This window comes from Lissotriton vulgaris, chromosome 2_1 (genome assembly GCF_964263255.1).
Source record: "Lissotriton vulgaris chromosome 2_1, aLisVul1.2, whole genome shotgun sequence".
Lineage (NCBI taxonomy): Eukaryota > Metazoa > Chordata > Amphibia > Caudata > Salamandridae > Lissotriton > Lissotriton vulgaris.
The window spans coordinates 821,389,747-821,414,819 of NC_141687.1; the positions used below are offsets into that span (position 1 = coordinate 821,389,747).

The 25,073-nt window shown below is 41.5% G+C and overlaps 2 protein-coding genes across 2 annotated transcripts in view; one reads left to right on the forward strand and one right to left on the reverse strand.

Annotated features, from left to right (window-relative positions):
* Positions 1-23,515, forward strand: part of ITGA4 (integrin subunit alpha 4) — a 531,379-nt gene extending 507,864 nt beyond the window's left edge. Inside the window, exons 25-28 of the mRNA XM_086956223.1 lie at positions 3,749-3,868; positions 11,191-11,283; positions 17,046-17,165; positions 20,759-23,515. Coding sequence (XP_086812349.1) covers positions 3,749-3,868; positions 11,191-11,283; positions 17,046-17,165; positions 20,759-20,872 — 447 coding nt within the window. The 3' untranslated portion in view covers positions 20,873-23,515. The remainder of the gene's footprint in view (positions 1-3,748; positions 3,869-11,190; positions 11,284-17,045; positions 17,166-20,758) is intronic.
* The window catches only part of CERKL (CERK like autophagy regulator), a 593,964-nt gene continuing 590,774 nt past the window's right edge, over positions 21,884-25,073 (reverse strand). The window contains exon 13 of the mRNA XM_086956224.1: positions 21,884-23,654. Coding sequence (XP_086812350.1) covers positions 23,573-23,654 — 82 coding nt within the window. The 3' untranslated portion in view covers positions 21,884-23,572. The remainder of the gene's footprint in view (positions 23,655-25,073) is intronic.

A 25,073-nucleotide genomic window follows, 5' to 3' on the forward strand; every position in this document is an offset into this window, starting at 1 on the left:
AACTGATAAGGGACAAGCATGCAGGTGTAAAGCAGAAACTAGGAAAAACCGAAAAAAGGTTGCCCCCTCTTTAATTTATGTCGGCTCCAAGGGAGTCCGGAATTCAATAAGATACACAGACGAGCTCACTGACGCCAGAAACCAAAACTTTTTAGAAAAATATAAACATATTTTTATTCATTCTTTTTTAAATACACATCGGATACTTTATCACAAAAATTATTTTTTATATAATCATATAGTACTCCACAACATAATAAAACTCGAGAATCAAACATACATCACCCACACCCACTCATCTCTGATATCACATTTCAACACAATCAACCTAAACTAACATTCCACAAATTCAACGCACACATAAGCCAATTCATTCTTCAGTTCTTCTTACACTCAACAATCTTTCCGACTTGGATGTAGCACCAATTAACTGTCCAGAAGACTCTCCCACAATGGAAAATAGGAGATCAGATGGTATCTAGAGGCTGGACAGGAAATCAAACGCCAACATTCGTTTCGGTGTAATGCCAGATATTAAAAGGCTACACCTTCATCAGGGCAACCGGAGGGAGGGTGAAACAGGAGTACACAGCACACAGCATACAGTACATGAACAGCAGACTGTGAGTCTAATTTCAGAGGGTAGAATATTCTAGATTTCTCTCTCCCTGTCACAGGGACCATTAGGAACAGCGGCTCAGCGGATGCTGATCTTCCAATGACTCAAATATGATAAAGAAGGTCAGCCAGCTCATTAGAAGGCACATACAGAGTTGCACTATTCGACCCGCCAGAGGGTCTCCTCGGTATGTGGAAACACAAGATATGTATTTATGTTTTCGATGGACCCCTGTAAACAATTGGCGTGTCGATGGAAAATCAAGAACCAACGATGTCTGGCAGAGGGAATCTCAAACACTTGCTCCCAAGCTTAGGGCTGCTGCAGGCACGGCTAAATTCGGCCAATGAAAATAAGAGGATTAATAGAACTGGGGGATTCTCGTCTCCGCGTCTCTCACAGGTTTGACTCCCCAGCTCGCCGCGGAGCAACGTCCTCGTGCATCCCACTGCGTTGGTTCTTTTTCCGTGCTTTAGGGACATCTATGGCTTCTCAGAGCAAGAGCGATTGCCATACTTACAAGTCCGGCCCTGGGCACTGCACCCCACAGTCAGTCTCCTGACAGCATATGAGAAGTGGCTAGTAAGTGCACCTCTGACAAGAAGTTGCTATCTGATCTCTATAAAATGCTGCTGACCGCCAATACACACACATACAATGCTGGCCGCACCAGGTGGGAACGAGAGCTGGGAAGAACCCTGAGCCACAAAGAGTGGGAGGGAATCTACTACAGAGCCAGACACTCAGCATACCACATGGGCCTTACAGAGACACTGACTAAAGTAGCCACATATTGGTACTACACCCCTGAGCGCATTCACCAATTTGACAATAGCAGGAGTGACCGATGCTGGAGGAAATGCGGAGAGGTAGGCACGCTAGTACGCGTCCTCTGGAGCTGCCTGGTTATACAACCCTACTGGAACCAAGTCCTTGAGGAAGAAGACACGCACCTTGACACGCAAATCCCACGTTTCCCCTCATATGTTCTTCTGGGTCTGCCCAACCCACTCACATATCCCCTCCAATCATGCAGAGGCTGCATGATTGCTATTGCCCTGGGAGCAGCGACTCAAAACATCCTATCTCACTGGCGCTCTGCTCAACCACCAACACACACGGGCTGGCTCCAGAGGCTATGGGCGGTGTTAGGTATGGAGAAACATTGACATTGGCAGTTACAGGGTCTGAGTTTCCTGACCTATGGCGACCCTTTTTCACACTATTAGGGTCAGAGTTTCAGGAACTAACTTGTCCCCGGTATTTGCGACTCCTTCGCCTCCCAGATACGCAAATCCCAGAAGCTAAAGGCTAAAGGAAATGTATTCGTTGGGGCGAATACATTAGGACATTGTTGCAGTTTGCGTATACGAGGATTAGTGTCCTGACGGAGAATTGCTGCACTGACACCCTTCTGATTTGTTTGTTAGGAAAAAAAGTATCCGTTGAGATTCCTATAACTTTATGGTAACACGGCGGACAAGATTTGTCTATTGACTGGAATGATATGCCTTACGTACAGTGCTGCCCGGCCTCAGGGATGTAGGTAGCGTTGAAGTGAACTATGCATTATGGATACGTGCTGCCGGCCCCAGGGTTGTAGGCGTTCCGCTGTGTTTGTCAGTAATATTTTTCAAAAAAGAAACAAGATGAGGAGGAGGGTTTATTAAAGAGGGAGAGAAAACTGCCCCCAATATGCACTGCAATGCAATGTCAGCAGTCAAAGGATACATGCTGAAACACAGTGAGATAAAAATGCTCCTCGTCAGGACAAGCACAAGAATAGGGAGGAAAGCCATTGACTCCGGAGTAGACCGGCAAGATAGAAAAGAAATCCATCCAATTATGAGTAACCAGCTGACAAAAAGCCTACCTTACGTATTGTATATTCATAATAAGTCTTCTTCTTCAGCTTAGTCTTCATCTTCAGCTTTCTGCAGGCGAGACCTAACTTGTCTCTATATGAGTTGATAGGAAGTGGGAAAGGGTTGGGACTCAAACATTTCACAGTTCCTAGCTGTCAAGGTAAGCCTATGTGATAGCCAGATGAATGTGCCCATAATTGATAAACACAACAAGGTGATGGACGGAGTGCTGAAACAGTGCTTTAATCTGAGGCTCAAAGTGAGTTTAGAATCTAATTTCACCCCAAGATGCCCTACCCCCCCCCGAGATGGGCGGGGAGGGGGTCCCATCTCAGATGGCCACCAGAGATAGGAATTAGCGGTAGACTTAGCACCCAAAAAAAACCCTCAATTTTCTTTCAGGTTAGCTTTAGAAAGCTGGTATTCATCCAGTCCATAACAGGTTTGAGGTAAGATTTGAAAGAATTCCAAGGGGGAGGAACATTTTTGTGAACGTCCAAGAGGAGTTGAGTGTCATCTGCATAGGATACTACTCTAACTCGCCATGACTCAACAGTATTAACCTAATATGACAGATAAATATATTAAAAGGTGTAGGACCGAGAACCAAACCCTGCAGAACTCCGCAATGCAGAGGTGAAAGGAGAAAGAAAAAACGCCTCAGTGCGGTTGCTACTGAAAGATTTGAACCATGACAGGGTGTTATCTTTAATACCCAGCATTTCCGGCCTCTCAAGCAAAATAGCATGCGAGACCGTATCAAACGCCGTAGAAAGACTGAGGGCAGTATATTCATAAGCTAAGGCTCACAAGCACTGATAAAGATAACTAGTTTGATATTTGTATAGTTAAAGCACACAGGACCTTTGCACATATTAACATACATCATGCATGCATATATGCAGAAAGTATTTACCCTTTTATCCATTCATGTAACTTTTGCCTCGTGCACACATTCTTCTACACAGCAATGCACATACACTAAATCGACAGTGAAAGGACACTTTCATTTGAAAAAAACCCAGCTCTTTTGCCTTTATTAATTCTTGTTTTCATAGATCATTGCAGAGAAGCAACAGTAGTTACTACCATAATTTCAACCTCTCTCTCTTTAACAAACGTTCAGATCTTTGGCACGTTTATTGTTTGCAATATTAATTAAACTACATCAAGTTATTTTAGTGTAATCAATGGTCAATGATTATGAAATTCAAATGACTTAAACTTGAGGTTTTTTTCTTCTCCATTTGATATTTATCCAAAGTTCTGCACGAGAGAAGATAATAATTGTTTACAAATCATTTGCAAACTTGGAGACATTGAAATGGAGATGGAGACCAGTATTGAAATATCCTTGGAAATCAGACCTTCACTTTTGCAAACGGTAAGTTATTACTGGAAATTTTACATTCAGCTTGTGAAATGTTAATTGAATAATGAGAAGTAGAAGTTAATTATGTAATTTTATGTCTTCTACGCATACGGAAACTTAGATTTTGGTTTATAGTACAAAGCTATTCAATGGCTTTTGCGCACTTCAGGTACATTAATTACATCTTTAATTGCCATAATTCAATATAAATGTAAATATATTCTAATACTACTATGTTACCCCAGTGAAGTTCTTTTCTTATTTTGCACTTGTTGCACAATCTGTGCTACTAGGGCACTAAACATGGTTAGAAATGTAATTGTGGTCTTACATCAACATATAGATTAAATGTGAGACTGTCTTTGAATTCACAAATGATACAGGGCCCCTCCTCAATCTCCAATAGTAGCATATTTATCTCAGGTAGTATGTATTTCTGGAATTCTTCTTGAATACTTGTTAAATTCCTCATACTGCTTTGAATAATATTTTCATATGTATAAATGCAGCAGGTGTACACATATGTACATAGGTTAATTCGCTGCATAATTTAATTTGCAACTTTTACAATTTTCTCATAATTCTGTAGGGGTCAAATATTTTCACCTGAAAAAACACTTTATCTCTATCTAGCCGCAGATTTCCTACCTTCGAATTATTCCCAGGCATCAGACTGGATCCGTAAAGTTTTAGTGAGCAGTCCCCCTGTGAGCCAGTGGTTGGCGTAGTTCTACTCTGCGTGGCGTTATCAGCGACATGATGGTGTCCATATAGGCTCCACCCCAGTGCCTGAAATCACTTTCTTTTCACAACTTTCCATGTCAAGAGTGCGGATCTGTGAAGTACACAGAAGACTCAGGGGGCTTGCTTCTTTGCAAATGCATAGCACATCTTAATACAGAGCACGATCCGTTGGGAGATGGTCCGTTTCTGCACAGCCTTGCCCTTCTTCACTCCGACATACCCCACAAAGAGTTGGTCGTCCACAAAGAACTCTCCCATGTGGTCAAGGTACAATGCTAATGCTCTTTTTGGATCCAGTTGGTGAAGTCGCTCCTGTTACTTAGAAGGATGTGGCAGAATGTAAAAATTAGACAGGGCGATGGACTGACATACATGGACAGAAGTGACAACTTTCGTCAGAAGCTCTAGTGTGAAGAACCAGATTTCCTGGGTAGATGTTCAGGTAAGAAGAATGGAGGACAAAGCCTGAAGCTTACTGACCATTTAGGCAGATGCTATGGCCAAGAGGAAAGCTGCCTTGATGGTAAGGCGCTGAGAGGACAATTGTGCAATGGTTCAAAGGGAGCGCACATCAGAAAAGTCAAGACCAGATTATGGTCCTGCTGAGTCAGGATGAATGTGGAGATGTGTTGCAAACCTTTCAAGAACCTGTTTACAACAAGGGATTTGAAGACGGATGGCTGATTAGTCAACCACAGAAAGGCTGAGATGGCGGAAAAATAGTCGTTAAGGGTGCAAAGAGCAGAGCCCTGCTGGGCAAGAGACAAGATAAAGAGAAGGACCTGAGAGAGGGGGGCAGAAAGAGGATCAACCTGTTTCTCTGCAAATACCAATGCCAAATAACCATGCAGACTTCGGAGAGAAGGTTGAAAACTGTCCACTGTTGCCGCTCCATCTCCACTCATGAAGGCAGAGCATTGACAGGTTCGGGTGGAGAGCTCTCCCCTGCTGCTGCGACAGACGATTCTGCCTAGGAGGCAGCCCGATCAGAGGACCAATGGCTATGTCCACCAGGTCAGGATACCAAACTTTCCTGGTCCAGTCTGGAGCCACAAGGATGACTCAGGCTCGGTTGTTCCTGATCTTATTGAGAACTCTGGGCAAGAGTGGTATGGGTGGAAAGGCGTACAGGAGGCATGAGCTCCACTTGAGATGAAAAGTGTCTCCAAGCGAGAGCTGCATTGGAAGCACAAAGAACTGCTGACATTGCACGTTCTCGGCTGTAGTGAACAGTTCTAACCAACGCTTTTCCCACTGCTGAAAGAGACTTTGAACCACCTCCGGATGGAGACACCATTCGTGATCCGCTAGGCATCTTCAGCTGAGTTCATCTGCCTTGGCATTCAGAGAGCCCACCAGGTAGTGAATCAACAGTAATATGTTCTGACGATCCAGCCAGGACCAGATATGCAGGGCTTCTTGACAGAGACCTCACCTCGCCCAGTGTGTTGCAGTACCACATGGCAATGGTGTTCTCTGTGAACATCTGCACTAGTATTCCCTTGATGGAGGGTAGAAAGGCGTTGATGTGGAGTCTGGATTCCACCAGAGACCAGGGTCCTCTGATCTCCACCTCTCCCAGATGGCTGCCCCATCACCTGAGTTACACATCTGTCACCACTGTTAGATCTGGCTGAGGAAGGGAGAGGTGTCTGCCACTGTCCCAATCGTGGTTCATTAGCCACCACTGCAGACCTCTTACAGTTCCCTTTGAAATCTGGACCGTGTTGGAGAGGTTCCCCTGATGCTGTGCCAACTGGAACTTCAGGGTCCACTGCGGAGCCCACATATGCGGGCTGGCATTTGCCACAAACAGGTTGCCAGAGGCCATGAGGTCCATCAGCCTCAGTCAGTCTCACCAAAATCCAGGATAGAGGCTGAAACATCAGTATAATAGCCTGAATATCCTGGACACGCCGTTTGGGAGGATAGGCCCGAAAGTGCACAGTGAGCAAAACAGCTCCCATGGAAGGGACCATCTGAGATGGAGTCAGGTGTGACTTTGGCATGCTGATAATAAACCCCAGTGATTGCAGGAGGTTCGCCATAGTCTGGAGGTAGGAAAAGACAGCCTGAGGTGAGCCCATTTTCAACAGCCAATCATCGAGCTAGGGAAAGACTAGCACCCCTGATCTCCCCAGATCAGCTGCAACCACTGCCATCACCTTAGTAAACAACTGAGTGGTGCTGTTAAAGCCAACAGGAAGCACGGCAAACTGAAAGTGCTCATGGCCCACCGTCAACCTCCGGTAGTGGGCAGGCAAGACAGGAATATGAAAGTATGCATCCTGCAAGTCCATTGCTACCATCCAATCTCCCAGGTCCAGAGTAGGCAAGACTTGAGCGAGCGTGAGCATTTTGAACGGCCCCTTCTTGAGGAAGAAATTGAGTGCGCAGGTCTAGGATAGGACTACGGTCTCTGTCCTTCTTGTGCACCAGAAAGTAGCGGGAATAACAACCACCCCATACTTCTGGCATCAACACCCTCTCTATGGCTCCAATGGCCAAGAGAGCTGTCACTTCCTGACAGAGCAAAGAGAGATGGCTCTCTGTCAGCATGTTGCAAGGAGGTGACATGGGTGGAGAGGTAGTCATGAACACATGGGAGTAGCCCCTTCAGACAATCCGAAGAACCCAGCTGTATGGTGTTATAGACCTCCAGTGGGACTGGTGATGGCATATCCTACCTCCCACTGGATGCCCATGATGATGAGAGGGTAAACTGAAGGGGTTTGGATGCTTCAGCTGCCCGGGGACACAGTAGACTGGCCGAAATTCTTGCTGCCAGACCCATGGGGTCTGTGGATACCACATCCTCGGCCACACAGAAGCTGGGAGGCAGTGGTGGCTGGGTAAAGATGCATCTGGAAGTCCCTATTGGCTACTAAAGGATCGAAAGGTGGACTGGTGTGAGTGAGAGGTCATGAAAAGGCCCAAAGAACTGACCATATCTCTGCTATCCTTAAAGCATTCTAACTGTAAGCACGCCTTGTCTTATCAAGAAACTAGAGCCATCAAAGGGCATGTCCACTTTAGTCTTTACTGTCTCTGAGAGTAGGCTAAGGTTCAGGACCTTGGCCGCCTTTCTCACCACCATAGCAAATGAATCCCCCTGCTCTTTAACCAAAGTAGGAAGAGAGAGCATGCTAGTATCTGGAGAGGTGCCATTTTGCTGGCACCTGCCAATTCCTCACACCAGTCTATATTAAGGTCTAGGGGTTGGTATTCTTCAAGGTCTAGCGACCCTTACCAATCCTCCCCAAATCCCAGCCCATGAGAAGACCTTTTTGACATCTTACTCTTCTTGCACTTGTGGGACGTTTACGAGGACGACTTGGAGTGCAATGAGGATCTTGGGCTCTGCAACTGATCCTGGGACCTTCCTCTCGACCAAGATCAAGACCATTGCGGCGTCAAATGTCGGGCAGCAAGGAGCTTGATTGAGTGCCCCCCTCAAGACCCTTTGGGTGCACACAGCATGGCAGTTAGCTCAGGTCTTCGCATCATGGTCACATTCAAGGCACCAGAGGTAAAACAGGAGTGGTTCCGTCACTGACATCTGCTAGTGACAGGAGCCGCAGGGCTTGAAGCCAGCCTTCCTAGTTGACATCCTGCCACACCAGCAGAAAAATCTCAAAAAGACTTCAATCCGAAAAATGTCAGTAAAAAATATGTATGTTTAGCCCGCAGTCTTTCTCCCTGCAGGGAATCACAACGTGGTTGTTACAATGACCGCGTTGTGATTCCGCATACAATTGCTCCGCAAGTCGGAACAACAACTTGCGGAGGGGTGGGGTGATGGATGTTGGAATAGTATAATTTACAATCCTCAACTCCAGTCTTTGCGGACAGTAGGGAAGGTGTTGGATTTAAAATACAACACCTTCCCTACTGTCCCCTCCCCCCCCCTCCGCAAGTCGTTGTTCCGACCTGTAATGGTATGCGTTGTAACGACCACGTTGTGATTCCCTGCGGGGAGAAAGTTTCGGGGTAAACGTTGTTTACCCTATCTAAAGCTGCACTGACTGGCGTGGAAAGAAAGGAACTGACGTCAGTGTGCTGGAGTGGCACTTATATAGGCTCTGCGCACGTCCTTTCCTGCGCAGACTATGCCACCTACCAGTGCGTGGGGTAATGCTTATGAAAAATATCTGGATCTAGTCTGATGCCTTTGAATAATTCTAAGGTAAAGAGTCTGCAGCTAGACGTCTCTGTCAAATATAGATTTAATTATTTCTTTGACTGAAATCAGTGGCCATTTACAAGAAAGTAAATGACCTGCTAAGGCTTTGTGAATTCCCAGAAACTTGAATGTTTGAGGGGTTTTTCTACCTTTTGCTGGTGTGCCACCACTCCTCGAAATGCACATAATCAGTCCTGTGAGAACATTTACTGACTTTTAAAACTACTACATATTGAGGTCATTTAAATTAGGATTGCAAAATGTTGTTTTGTGCTTAACAAACATGATTTTGCACTTCTAAATTAACATATTTGCATTTTTTAGTCGGACTTAAATGTGCACATACCTTTGGGACTGGTGCACTAGGTGGCAGATCTACAAGAAAGTGCCCCAGCGCAGCACCGCAAGCCCGTTGGCTGGGCCCCTTCCTGCACGAAAGCAATCACTGCAGGCATTTTCCACTTTCAATGCGTGCTGTAGAATGCAGCATGCATTGAAAGAGGAAAAAACGAGGAGAAATGAAAACATTTCTCCTCGTTTCGCTTTCTCCTCCTACACCACCCCTATGGTGGCGCAGCAAACTGACGCACTTCCAGGTTTACGTTTTCTCGTAAATCTGGAAATGCCTCAGTGGACATGGGTCATGCGTGGGACCACCCACAGCAACACCCATGTCCAACCCCTAACACGCAAAGTGTTGCGTGAACAGAGGTGATATTTACAAGCACAGGTTGTCATGCAGGGTGACTTTACCTGTGCCTGTAAATTTCCCTTAGCAGGCTGCGCCACCGGTACGTCACGCAACGTGATTCACCGACGGCGCATGGAGCTTGTAAATGTGCCCCTAGGCTTTTAGTTGTATTAGTAAATTGGCAAGAACAAAGTTCTTTAAGTCTTTGCTTGCAAGTGATATCCCAGTTTTGAAAATGTACATGTATAAAATGAGGCAAAAAGACTCATAAATAATTCTAACTTTTCGTTGTTTGTTTTTCCACACACTCTTGGCTTTGAGACATCCTAATTACTCTGCCCGTGAAACTATATTGTTCAACTTAGCTAAGGTGCTTCCATTCTAACCTTCTTGGTTATATTTTTTTATTAGTGTTCGCTTGCTGGGATTCACAGTTTATTTTCTTTGATAATATTTTGTTCTTAGCCAGATCCCATGCCAGAATCCAGTCCATATCCATTTTCCTATCACCAAGATGGGAGCAGTGAAGCAGTGCAAAACAAAAGGACTGGGAGCAAGCACTGTGAGAAGAATGGTGGCGGAATGGGAAATTGACAGCGACTAAGGGAGGGGTAGATCAACTATGCAAACAGGAGGAAGCATGAAAAACCCACACGAATGGGAGGGTTGTGTTATGGGGCACTGTTCCTCGGGTGGGTTTAGGTCAGGTCACTGAAGGAAACTGGTGCAGTGAGAACCATGCTAGCAGCAGAGAAGGAATGGTACACGGGCAGAGATCAGGGAAGTCGATGCTCCAAGCACCATGAAGAGAGTGTGGTGGATGTTAGCGAGAGACAACTAGTGAAGGAGAGTGAAGAGGAGTAAAAGAAGGGAATTCATGCATGTGAGCCTCTGGAGACAAGGCTCACATACATGAACCTCAGAAATGGGTTAAGTTATTTTAGGGAACTGTTCTTGAAGATGATAGTGATGTAAATCAGGCACTGACATGGTAACATTACCAACAGTAGCTCAGTATGAAAAATAATTTTATGAGAACATCTACCTTGCTTGATTGCTCCCATTCGAGTCAGAAGTCCAATAGGAGATCCCAAAGCTGCACCCTATACCTACCACAAAGAAACCAGGCTGCAAAAATGACTTACTTTTCCACAAGGGAAGAACCCCATTTTTAGGTTGAAAACTTACATGCAAAACGTCTGGGAACCCCAGAAACATGCTATTTTGTGAGTGTACATCACTTTTTTGCAGGTGCCCTGAACTTGGAGCACTCATGCCCCAATTTAAAATGTGCGCATTAAGGTGGACCTTTATGTGGAAATAAATCTATTTACAACACATACATTACTTCTATACTATTGAATCTTTAAGAGTGAGTAAATTAATTTACTAGTGCAAAATGCCACCAGAATGTTTCCCTAATTAATGTTGCTATTTACATGTCTAAATTCTATATAGATACACAAATGACCTTACGAATCAGTGTTCCCTGGAAGCTGAGAACTGACATGTTGAAATATAATCGTGAATAATTTAATTTTAAGTCTAAGTACAATGCTACAGAAAAAGTTTTATAAATGAATACTTGAAGTCTTACTGTCCACAGTGTTTGCTCAATGCCATCTCTTGGCAGCCCCTAATGATCTTAATGGCATACAAGATATTGAATTTATTTTTGTGGACCAATATTATTTCAAGGTTTTTCTTTTTTAATAGGATGAGGCTTCATCACTGCAGCTGGAAACAAGAGCAACGATGTCACTGGAGAAAAACCCAAGAGTCGAACTCCATCGGAAACATTACACAAATGTAGGATTCTGAAAACCATTGCTATTTTAATAGTCTTGCCAAAATATTGTTGAATCACAGAAAGTTCTCTATAGTTCAACCAGCCTTTCATAATAACATGCAGTGTTCCATATAGTTTTATTGCTGCTTCTTGTGCTCAGGAACATGTTTAACCTGTTGTAAACATGTTGAAAATAGTTGGCAAAGCCAAAGGGTTGTTGCGAAGCACAGAGTACGTGGCTTTGCCAGTGCTTGTTTGCTTTGGTATCATGAATATCTTATTATTAATTTACCATTTGAAAATAGCCATTGGTCATCTTGGAACCTTAAATTAATAATTAATCATGAACAAATTCAAAGAATGCCTCTGGTACATCAGCAAGCATACACAAACGGATACTTATGAATTGTTTGAATTTTTTTGTTCTTCTTTGTAGGGGGGGCACATTTCAATGTGGATGCCCCTGCGTGTTGCTAGTGACAATCTTGGAATGGGGTTTCTTAAAAATACAATAAAAAGCATTCTAAGATAGCTGCCTGGGCCTGTGCAAGCATGACAATGTACCCGGAACGATCTTTTATTTTTTGTTTGTTATGGTTTAAAATCAATTCAAGATGGCTGATGGACATGTTGGAATGGTAAATTAAGAATAAAGTAGGCACAGGATGCCAGGCACAGGAGCGAGTGGCCTGTAAAAAGCATGCAGCTGGCATGCCCTCACACACAAAAAACAGACAGGAAAGCCTTCCCAAGTAGATGAGGGGTGGGGAGTACTAAGCAGGCAGAGAGTGTAAGGACAAGGTATAGAAAAAGCAGGGCAAGGGGAGTGAACAGGGAGATGAGAAAATGGTTAGAAGATAAGACATGCAGGAGTAAAAAGACAGGAAAGCAGAAAAGGGAGGTGTGGAATAGAAGCTGATGGTGAGATAGGGAGTGTGGATCAGAAAAAAATCGAGGAGTTGCGAGGGGCAGAACAGGAACAAACCGAGATAGTGAGCTGAAGGGGACAGCAAAGCAAAACCGTGAACATGAAAAAGGGAGCGGTGGCAGGTCATCAAACGAGGGAAAGATCAAAATAATCATTCACCACTGACATGTTTAAAAAAAAAAATTTTGTCAAGCAAGACCTGTGGCCTACGAAGGCTGCTTTGCTCAACAAATCCACCCTGAAAAGCCACCGTTCACAACTATACCTCATTTTCCTACTCTGTGACCACAACCTTAAACTAGATTGCTCCCATTGTGAGTCTATACTTCTACCCGTCAGACAGTAATATTAAACCCAATATTGGCTTCCTTCTCAATCAACTTTTATTTTTTTTAAAATCATTGAGACCACAACTTTAATCAAGGGAATATGGACATTTAATATCTATTAAAATAAAAAGAGGATGGGGAATCCATTTCCTTAAAATAAGGATTTTGGCAGATAATAAAATAAATTGGCAAGTCTTAAAATATTGTTAAGTACAAGTATTTCATTTAAGGAAGTTACAAATGAATGAAAGTTTAGGGTTAGTAATTTTTTTTATTTTAAAGACATTTGTTAAGCACATAATGCATCCTTCGTCAGGGTCTCTTGGCGCTATCAGATTATCACAAAAAGGGGGCAGACCATTAGGCATGGGCGGAAAATCCGTTCCGCTCGCGGATTTTGCGGATTTTCGGGAAATCCGCGAGATTCGCGAATCTCCCGCAAAATCCGCAAATCCGCGAGCAGCGGATTTTGCTCGCACTGCTCGCGTGAGTTCGCGCCCCGCGAATAAGTGCAAAATTGCAGAAATACGATCTTAGCAAAACTGAAAGTAACTACTTACCAGGTTCAAAAGTTCAGGCTCATCATTAGTAGCCATTTCCTGTAGTGCTTCCTGAGGGGCCCCTCCAGAGTTCAGTTGCCAGTTGAAACTATTATGTGCCCCTGCTCTGAACCTCAGAATAGTTACACATATGCCACAAAGGTCCTGAATTACAGCTAAGGGAGACAAGCAGGAGCCAGGCTGGAAGTTAAAATCCATTAATCAGCCCCTAATTCATTATTGTCAGTTGGGGCAGGGCAGGTGTTGTAACTAATTTTGCAACAATGAAAGCACTTAGCAAGTGCAAAAGATCACTAATCAGGGCGCACTAAGGAAGCAGGTGCCAGCTAAAAAAATATTCTGTGACACATTAATCAGCCCCAAATTAATTCAGGTCACTTGAGGCAGGGAAGGTGTGCTTTGCTTTGCCGAAAATAATGTACACTGGACAACCAGAGGGTGTGGTGATGAAACAGAGGGTGGCATGGGTGGGCCAGAGGGTGGCATGAGTAGTCAGAGAGTGGCAGTGGTGACAGAGAGTGGCAGTGATGAAGAAGAGTGTCCCAAACAGGCTGGACACGTAGAAACAACAAGTTCGCAAAACTTGCGACCCGACAGGTAAGTTCGCAAATTGCGAAATTGTAAAAACCCTCGCGAACTGGCAGAAACACGGGCGAACACAAAAAAAAAAATCCGCAAATTCGCGGATTTTGCGGATTGCGAATCCGCAAATCCGCAAAATTCGCGAACGCGAGATCCGCAAAATTCGCTCATCTCTACAGACCATACATCATACCGTAACTAAATAGGTACACCGTGAAAAAACATGTTTTTTGTTGTTTTAAAAAATTTGACAAGAGGTTTCATTTCAAATTTGTAATAGAATGTGCCCCAAAGAAAGGAAGGTTAAACCATAAGGCTCCGCCACCCTATTTTCCCAACATAAATTTGGGAATGTCGAATATGAGTTTTTTTTATAGCTCTCCATGTCGGGTAAGGGACGCAATTAGTAACTGTCCCCTTTAAATTAGAATCCCATGCATAGTAATGGGATACATTATTCAAGATGCCTTTACCACTATCCATTTACTGACCAGAGGTCAATTTAGTTGCCATAGCAAGTTGGAAACATGGTCTAACCTTTTTCAGTCAAGCAGAGTCCGGGCTGCAATATTCTATGAATGTTGTTGCTTTGAAATACTGCTTTTTTGAAGGCTAATATAAACAGAATTGCCATAATCAACCAACAAGGTGATGCACAAAAGCGCTAACAACCCATCACTCTGTAGGGTAGAGGGACCAACTCTCCATATCATTGCACACATTGGGCCAGATGTAGGTAATTCCCATTTACCGATTCTAAAATACCGAATTTTACCGATTCGGTATTTCAGAATCGGTAAATGGTATGTAGATAAAGATTCGGTACATTTGACCGAATTGGTAATTGGTAATATTCGGTATTACCGAATCGGTAAATATCGAATCGGTAAATACCGAATCGGTATTTACCGAAACGGTACTTCCCATTCATTCCTATGGGCCCGGAGGCCCATAGGAATGAATGGGAATTACTGATTCAGTAAATACCGAATCAGTAAATATCGATTCAGTATTTACCGAATCGGTAATAGGGCGACCATTTACAAGGGTGGCTGGGTGTCACATTGACCTGAATAGTGAATGAGGGCATGTATGTCTGCCCCATGGCACTTTAAAAAAGCAAATAATTGCTTTTTTGAAGGTATTTGGACGAATCCTTAAATGACAAATGCACTCGAGTGCTCCCTACATTAAGGATTCGATAATTTACCGAATTGGCATTTTAAGAATTGGGTAATTACCGATTCCTTAAATTACCGATTGGAATCCTTAATTATGGCACCTACATCTCAGATGCCTAATTTTCGGTAATTTTGGCCGTTACTGACCGGTATTGGGCTACCTACATCTGGCCCATTGTTTCCAGCTGTGGGATTCTCAACGAGAGAACACATTGGCTGTGATGACAAGGAGGGAGGTGATGAGTTCACCACGGGGAAAGGAGAGGAAGGGGAAGACTTTATGTTGTTTTTGAAGTGTTAAAAACATGCTTTATTTAATATATTTTTTGTGTGCTCTTGAGAGTTCCTCATCAATGAAGATGGCAAATGTCTTATCGTATGTATGTAGTGTATGTATGTAGTGGTTTGGTACAAGTCGCACAAACTCAAGTTACAACTGTGCATCTCATATATTGAGGTGGTGTTTTGTCATCACACTCTCCATTTTTAATGAATTTATCTTTGAAAATGTTGAGCTCCTCTAGTTCAGCATTGCACCAAGAAGCAGAGTCAACTCTGCTATGAAACCAGGATAATCCCCATTAACAAAGAGGTGGAGCTGGATGTCTTTAGCGTAAATGCATAAACTGTGCATATGTCAGCTTGAAAAGGAACTTCACAATACAGTGGTCAGGAGGAAGAAGTAAAGAAGGCAAGCTGAACTTATTGTGTTCTGCCACTAAGGGGTTAAACAAATTCAAGGAGTCCCCCAGCCAAGTCCAGGCTGTGAGACATTGAACTAACAGCTAGTGATCAATGGTGTCAAATACTGCTGACAAAAATATCAGGTTCAGTGCGCATATATCCCCCTCATCCACTATAATCCCAATGTTGTCAACCACAGAAGTGACACTTACCACAGTAGGCCCCTCCTTAAAATCATCGAACAGACCAAGAGCCTACATACAACTCTGCAGCTGAAAAGTAGTATTAGGAACAATTAAAGTGTGATTACTTTATTTAAAAGAATCAAGGCTTAGATTAGGGGTAAATATTTAAGTAAAGGATTGTAATGCTCATATTTAAGGGATAAGGTAATAATAAGGATAAATATTAACTTTAATTATAAACACTATACATTTATTTAGAGTTCGCATGAAAGAGAAAATGGATGCCATTACTTTTAAATAATTATGTTTTTTAATTGATTAAAGATTGAGGTTAGCATTAGAGCTGATTTTAATTTTATAAAAGAATAATTTGTGTGTATATTTAACATTTAGTTAGGAAAATAATACATTTAATTATAAGTTTTATAACATTATTTAAGGCTTGGATTAGCATTCGGGTGAAGTTAAGGATAGTCCATTTTTATTTAATGTCATGTAACACAGAGTATATTTTAGGGATAGGAATTAAGACCAATTAAGAGTTTGGGTTGAATAAGGATTACTTTACGGATAATAATACTTCAATAACATTTATTTGCTAAAATAAGTGTTAGCGTAGGGTTACAGATGAAAAAGCATTAATTAACAACATTAATATATATATATATATATATATATATATATATATATACATATATATATATATATATATATATATGAAGTACGTCCAGTTCCCAGTACAACGCAGCGCAGCACAGTCAGCCACACCGTCAGTCAGGAACAGGCAAGACCCAATCGTGGTGCAAATAGATTTATTTAAAGTTCAGCCCAGCACCAATCCGCCATATATATATATTTTTTTTTTTAATGAAATATTAAACGTTTGGTTGCTGTATGGTTGAGGTTGAGTTTTAGACTCACCTTACAGACGAAGTGGTCATTGATGTGGTGCCATTGCTGTATCGAAACATCGATACGCAGCCATTGATGTGAAAATATACAGCCCATCCTAGGCCATGTCACTTTCAAGGCCAACCCATGCATAGCGGTGGACATTTCCAACATAGGGTGTGTACCCTTATCTTATGATGAGGATCCATTTTTCCCTGTATTAAACGGGGTAACAGAGGCAATCCAACTCCAGCTCATCGTCACTTACGTTTTGTTCTGTTCAGTGGTGTTTGCTCTTTCGGCTGGCAGGCTCCCTGTGTTTCTTTTCTTTTACTCTAAGCCTCACATTTTTTACATTGTTTCTAGCATTTGATATTGCACACATCTTAACTCATTGAGTAACAGATTAATCACTATTAATATTCTTTTTCCTCTTCATCAGGTTTTGCTGGAAGGTCTGCACAACCAAAAGCCTAAACGCCATGTGACCATCATGATCATACTGATAAGCTTATTAATAGGCATTTCTTTGTTTCTGCTACTAACATATTTTCTTTTCAAGGTAAGTCTGTCGATATCTGGTATAACTTTGTGTGATTTAAATAGTTTAAAGTGATCTTCTGTTTAGTATTGTTTTCATCTGCCTGCAAAATTGATCTATCATTAATACAATGGTGTTCTGTGTAGTAAAAAAAAAAGCAAGAATCAAAACTCTAAGGGTTCAATTTAGAATGGCACAGTAAAGAAACTTCCAAAATGGCAGATGTACTGTCCACCCCACACTTAGGGGCAGATTTACAAGCCCCTTGCGCTGCTGGTGCATCACGTGGCGTGACGCACCGGTGGTGCAGCCTGCTAAGTGATATTTACAAGAACAGGTAAAGTCACACTGCGTGACTTAATCTGTGCTTGTAAATATCGCCCCTGTTCACGCAACACTTTGCATGTTTGGGGCGTGACATGGGTGTTCCCACGCAACACCATGTCCACTGATGCACTTCCAGATTTACGAGAAATCGTAAATCTGGAAATGCGTCTGAATGCTACGCCACCCATGGGGTGGCGCAGCGAGGGGCAACAAGAAGACAGTTTTTCATTTCTCCTAGTTTTTTTCCTCTTTCAATGCGTGATGCATTCTACAGCACACATTGGATGAGGAAATCACCTCAATTGATTGTTTTTGTGCAGGAAGGTGCCCCTTCCTGCACAAAAACAATCTCCCTACGACGCAGGCATCCTTGCACCATGGTGCAAGGGTGCCTGGCCCGGCACATGGCATTAGTTTGTGCGCCTGTGCAGGGGGAAGCACAGAGATGCGACATATTGTTCTAAATATGTTCCATCCCTTTGCTTCAAAACGAATGCAGCGCGGCGCAGCAAAATGACTTGCGGCACCGCGCTGCATTAGTTCCTTTTAGATCTGCCCCTTAGTTTCCCTGCCCCCCCTTAAGAGGTCAGGGAACTGCTTAATTTCCGTCAATTAAGCAACGCCTGTCTCTGCCACAGTAAACACTTTGTAGGCAGTCTAATGTCCATGGGCTCATAGCTCTGCAGCATCAGACGGCTTCCCTAGACTATTTGCTGCCGCTGTGACAGTGATGGCCGCTGCAAACTTGGAAGACTCATCATGTGATCTTACTTCCTTTGTGGTTTATTTCTGGAAAAAACGCACACTTTGATGCCGCATGCATTACATTTTGTTTAAAAGTGATCCCGTCATGTGGGTTGAAGCACTTTTTTGTGAGGGGTTTGGGGGGCGGGGAGGGATACTGATAATGCAGAGAACTTAAAGAAGAAAGTGGGATGGCCTTAATTGTCTGCAGCTTTGCAGCTGACCCGCGAAGAGCTGATTTAGCCCACTTGTTGAGATGCTGAAAATTAACAATACCTAAAAGTGTTTGCTGCAAATTCCAACTTCCTTTTAGGCAACAGTGCTCTTATTGCACACATCTCAGAAGTATTTCAAAATGTTAAAGCTTTGCTTACAAGTTCAAAAGTCATCTTTATTTTCAGTTTAAAAACTTTCGAATCCGTTTATTGGGAAATAAATGCCAGTGACAGTCTTAACCTTGATGCTACACCCCAAGAGAGACTTTCTCCCTCCATCTCCATCCAATAGAGCAAGTAGAACAGAGAACGAGAGAAGCAGGGAGAAAGCATGAAGAGAAGGAACGTGCAGAAAACATTCAAATAATGAGAGGTTAAAAGAGATTTAGAATCTGGGATGAACAGAAAAGTACTAGCCAAGTATAGCAGATAATAACAATGCAAAATGTGGATAATGAATATAAATATCTGCACAAAAAAAGAAGAAAGATGAAAAGGGGGGGAAAAACAAAGATGGAAATACACTACATAAAGGCAAAGAGGCACTGGATGGTTTAGTCCCATGTGTAATCTGAAAAGCAAATTGGTCGAAATCTTGAAAAATAGTTCAGTGGACAATTAGTTATGATCTGAGGGTCTTAGATGCTTATACTAGTCAGAAAATCCAGCGATTAATTGCACCTACTGCAGAGATATATATATATAGAAGAATGTATATCTATAAAATCTGTTATAATTTCAAATCCTAGTCAGGTAGCTTCCTCCCTCCCAGCAATGCACAGACAGTGTGAACATTCTGTGACCGGAGATTAAAAAATGCAAACGCCCTACATTTTACAGATGTGCTAAATAGCAACAATGCAGGTCAAAGAAATCAAATGAACATGTTTAACTATCAGAAGTGTGTACTTGGACCAACTATTTTAAATCCAGTTACCAGTAGACCGGGGACAGCAAAATAGGTACTGGATATTTTGCTCTTTTAGCTTCACCTGTAACCACACACCATTAGCATTCCCAGTCCTTGCCCATTCTACTCCATATCACAGAGTCCCCTGCTGCCTGCGTCATACATTTCACAGGTGTTTTCCAGTTTCTTCCCCCTGAAAAAGTCCTTTCAAGAGCATCACCTTGACTGCATCCCTGTTACTGAAACGCCATCCTGCCCCTGCAGATAGTCATGAGAGTTAGTGAGTGCTTTTAATTCACCAGAGACCTTATCCGAGGCCACTTGTAGATGCTTCTCCAGCAGCTTCTGAGGTGGGCTATCATCATCAAGAGCTTGCAGCGGATTTTGGCAATTCTGCAGGAGAGATTGTTTTGTGTATATTGGATGCAGCACACAGAAATATAAAGTAACTAGGAGAAATAAAGATATTTTGCCTCGTTATGCCTCACCTGGGGAGGTGTATCTTTTTTGCGCATTCCCAGGTTTACCAGGCCTGGGAATGCTGCAAAACCTATGGGAGTTGCTTGAGAATACCCACGCAACGCCTCCCTGGTGCAGAGTAAGACAAACCAGCAATTTGCGCTGCGTTGCTTTACTCAAGATTTATGAAGCCACTCGGGGCCACGTAAGGTGGCCTTGCGAGGATTCATAAATCCTTCTTTTGAATTGCGTCGCTCTTGCATCACATTGCGTGGTGCCAGAGCGCCACAACGAGGGTTCGTAAATATGCCCCCACGTTAGAAAAAGACAGCACTTATCTGGTGGTAGGAAATATGTTTGCTTTGTTGGGGAGATCGGAACAATTAATGTTCACTCCAAAATGATGTCTGGCAACTAAAATGCTATACGAGTTTGATAAAGAGACAGCGGGGTCACACAGGGGTTATATACTAAGGGGGTAATAAACTATATTAACACTCACAGCCTTATGTTGAGATGTCTAAAATTCTAGTGAGATTCCCAACACACTGTGAACTTTAATTATACTCTTATGTTCATCCTTTAACGAAAACAATAAAAGATGAAAAACAGTGTTGAACTCCAAGCTTTGCCATTCACATTTACTTTTCTCAACTTGAAGAGAGTTTTACACGATCATGTTTCTTTACTCTGCAGGGTTAAGCATGAACTCCTTAAAAATATTTCAGGATAAAATGTTTCTTGTATTAAAGAGTTTTTTTTCATAAAAAGTGAATGAAGCATTGTGATGAAAATTAGTTGATTGAGGAGGGGGAGTTCACTATGTATTTGAATGTCTATTATTATACATTGCTTACAAGCTTATGTTTTAATTAAATACTGTTTAATGTAAAAGTGTGTTTAGCTACACAAATATTTTAGCAATTACTCCAATTTATTTTTTTCAATGTATGTTTTAGGTCGGTTTCTTTGAAAGAAAATATAAAACTCTACCCAAAGATGTTAACCAAACAGGAGAAACAGATGAAGCTCTACACACAGCGCTAATGACTGAGAATAACGGCGTCTACTAAAAAGATTGGAGGGCTCCACTTAACTTGAAAAATACTGTTTAAGTTTGTGTAATACTATTTCACATTTATTATAGCCCACTGTCGAGGGCTATACCAGTTTTGAAGGTGAAAGGCCTTTAAGGCTATTAGAACATTCCACCAACTGAGGGTTGAATATTCAAAATTAAAAAGGGATAAACAGAAAGAAAAACATTGGAATGTTTGAGCAGAAGGCTTATGTCAGTTATTATTAGCCCTTAACCACTTCACTGTCTTCCAAGGAGCTCCCAACATTCCAGTGTTCTAACATGGCCTTATAGGCTGCTGCTGAGGGCTGTACTGGTTGTTCAAGGCCCTGCCCGAGTTATAAGCTTGAGCCGCAGGCCCATAATGAGAAAGAGGGTGTTTAACAATCGGTAAAGCCCATGGCGGAAAGGCTATAAGGATATTAGGCCATTCCAATCACTGAGGGTGGAATGTTCTAAATTAGTAAAAAGGGAGAAACAGAAAGGCAAGCATTGGAATGTTGGCACCAAAGGCTGGTACCAGCTGTTATTAGCCCTGAGCCACTTCATTCCAGTGCTCTAATGATTTCAATTGGAACTGTAGTTGGTTGCTATCACAAATGACAAGTAATCTAAAAGGGTGATACGTGTTGCAAAGCTGAAGGACTAAAGTGAAACAAAAGCTTTCTCAAACATAGACTCCGGGATGATCCCATTTTGTTTACCCAGGAAAAAAACTGTGAACCATCTATCTGAAACTTAGGACTCTGATATTGGCTGCCCAACATATACTTTAGTAGAACATCTCGCAAAACTTTGAGTCTAAAACAAAATCGAGGGCAAAGTTATTCATGGCTTTGGCTCTAATATTTTCATGTTGATATTCAGCATGCTAGTACTAATTGATTAATTAATGGTGCATGTGCAATTTTTGGCATTTTTACACAGTTAATTGGTGGACACCAAGTTATTTCTGTTTCTACTCATGGAAACAGATCTTTCAAATAACATCAAGAAAGGAATAATATCACAGGAAGGAATATCTTTATTTATTGCCATAAATAGATGTCTGATTCCAAAGAATTCCTTTTACTAGAAAAAGTTTAAAATCAGTTCAGCAAGGTAACTTTTGTTCCCACCAACACGAGGAGAGTGTTGCTCATTTTCTCCCCATTACTTACTTCTCTTGCATTTAGTTCACTGTCTTATACTTCAACAGAACTTCACATATGGCACAGTATGGTTAATAAAGTTAATTCAAAGAGACATTTGTGAAGGGGAACAGACTGCATTCAATTTTAAACAATTTTAGAAATTGGACCCTTGAGGATAAAGCAACAAATGCATAATGGGTGGAAACAATGTAAATCCGAAACTGCCGTTGGAAAGGAGAGTAGTGGCCTCTGTCCCTACATACAGTGTTATGAGAAAGACACATGGAGATGCTGATTTTGCATATTTAGCTTGTTTTAAAGACATCTGTTTCTGAAATAACTCGTCCTAAAGTCTTCAAACATTAGGGAAAAGACCTATGTGCAGAGAACACATTATTCAAATTAGTAAAGCATTTAGTAGCTAGCACAGCAGAGATGAGGAGTTTGCCTTTTATTTGTAAGCCATAAATGTACTGTACAATTCTGACAAGTCATAATTTTCAAATTACAAGAGATTAGTTTGGTTGTTTGTTTACATTTCTGTATGCATTGCTACATAAGAATATTTCTTGGGTGGCAGCCAAAAAGTATTAGGAATTTTCTAATTTAGAACATGGTTATACCAGTACATTGCACTGAATATTGCAGAATTTGTAAAACAATACAGATATAACATTTTGTATATAAGAGTTATAGAATTTGATATTTGTAAAGTCTATTTTTGTTTTAATGGAATACTTGCAATATATATATATATGTGAAGAAATTTGCTATTCTTTCAATAGCTCCTTTCCACTGCCTCCCACAATAATATCTCTCTTGACATTGATCACTTTCTTACTATCTCCCTTTTTTCATTGCCTCTCTTCCACCCCCTAGCTGTTTTATTCACCGTCTCCCTCTGTCCCTTTCTAAATAAGAAATATTTTAATTGATTAATTTGCAGACTGTGAATAAGGAAACATGGTTTCTAATCCTGGCTCCCCTACTATTCCACATTGTGTAATTCTTTTAGCATGTCTTCTCCTTGTGCTCCAGTCTTCATATCTGTCAGAACTGCTAGGGCTTAGAAGCTGCCTAAATTCACTTTCAAGGTGCTATGTAAATAAAGTGACATTTCTGTTGTATATGTGTATTAAGGTAAAATAAAGTAAATATGGTCCTCTCCTAACCTATTTTGAGCATTTGCCTCTTAAGAACTTGCTTATATAGTTTTATACTTTTATATGATCATGTAGATGCAATGGCATTGTTGTAATTTTGCATGGTTAGTGATATTAATACATTATTGTGCGCACATTTGCAAAAACGATAACCGATTCAGAATGCATAAAAGTTGTTACTGTGTATATCTTTGGTCTGATTCTAAATCTATACCTGTGTATTCACTGGAGTTTAAAAACTGATACTGTACATGATAGTTTACTACAATATTATTTTAAATATTGAAAAGGTTTGTCACAATCGCTCTTAAATTACAATAAACATAACAAAAGTTCTAATTTCACAAAGGAAGACTAGATTATTTTATGTTATCTTTTAGATCTCATCCTGGGCACACTTTACAGACAACTACATTTTATTTTGGATTCTTCAAGCTCATCGATAATTCCTCCATATAGATTAATCAGTTGTGGATGTAATCTGCAAAAATGAATAAATAAAAATAGCATTTTAGTTTCATAAAGGAAAATCCTCTGTGTGTGCATAGTTACGTCATATCAGTATTGGAACAGGAGCCTATTCATACACTACAGTTTGAATTAGCATGTTTAACTTTCTCATATTTACAGCATCTTTTTGACATTCTTTGTGGAGTGTAATTTGCATTCTACCACAAAACACACATTCTGAGATAATGCAAGCAATGGCATGCCTTATCTCAGATGATACATCACATTAGTTAATATTCTTCAAAAAATAAACATTTTTAGTTAAAAGGGAAACAGTTACTTGCTATTTCAGTTTATTTACATCAGCATTATGAATTACAAGTTGTGGTCCTGGAAGAGTTATTCCGTACTTCATATTCTTGGCAAGTCCACTTTTGTCATGTATTTTATTAATTACAACAGTTAACCATTTCGGTTCTTCACACAAACATGCAAATTATGCAAGACTAAAAGACATGCAAAAATAAAATGAAAAATAAATCACGGAAAAGCCATAACAAAACCATGTTGTTGGACATATTTGTTGTTTCCCCCTTTCAATCACTCTCTCTGGACACTACCTCTGACATCAACCCTGCACCCTGAACCTCCTCAAAAGCAAATACTAGGAGAAAAAAAACATACATCTAAACAGAAGGAAAATAAACACAAAGCACATATAGTGTTGGAAATAGAGATTTTTGGTTGGCAGAGGTATGCACCCCTTCCAAGCAGGAATCACCACTATTGTAAGGGTAAGCTAGATACACACTAGAAGATAACCTGTGCTCACTCTGGTAGCTTGCACAGAGCAGTCAGGCTTATCCAAAGAGTAAATGTATATAGTATTTGTGCAGCACACATAGTAACAGAAGGAAAACACCACAAAAATACTCCACACTGGTTTAGAAAAATAGACATTTTATAAATACATCAAGACCAAAAAAAACAAAAATCCAATGTATAGAAGTTGACTTATGAATTTTTAAAGAATAAAAAGAAATGTAGAGCTTAAAGGCAAGTAAAGTTTTTTGGGGTTTCTTAAGGTCACGCAGGACTGAGGCAAAGTCAACAGTTCAGGCAGACCGCAATGAAGTGCAGGGTGGGCACAAGAACTACGCAGGCCCGGGGAACAGAGTTCCATAGATCTCATCATAAACACAAGATGCAGGATTGATGTGCCATAGTCCATGGGATGCGCTGATTTCACACACGCATTAGGGTGATGCATTGGTTCCGTAGACGTACGTCTCTACCATGATTAATTGATTCCAAAGCTGAAGCGCCAGGTTTCTCCACACTTGTCGAAGGCATGTGTTGATAGTTCTTCAGTGGTGGCGGAGATGCGATGGTCTTAGTGCTGCGTCAATGCTAATAGACCAGTTTTTTCCACACTTGTTGAAGCGATGCG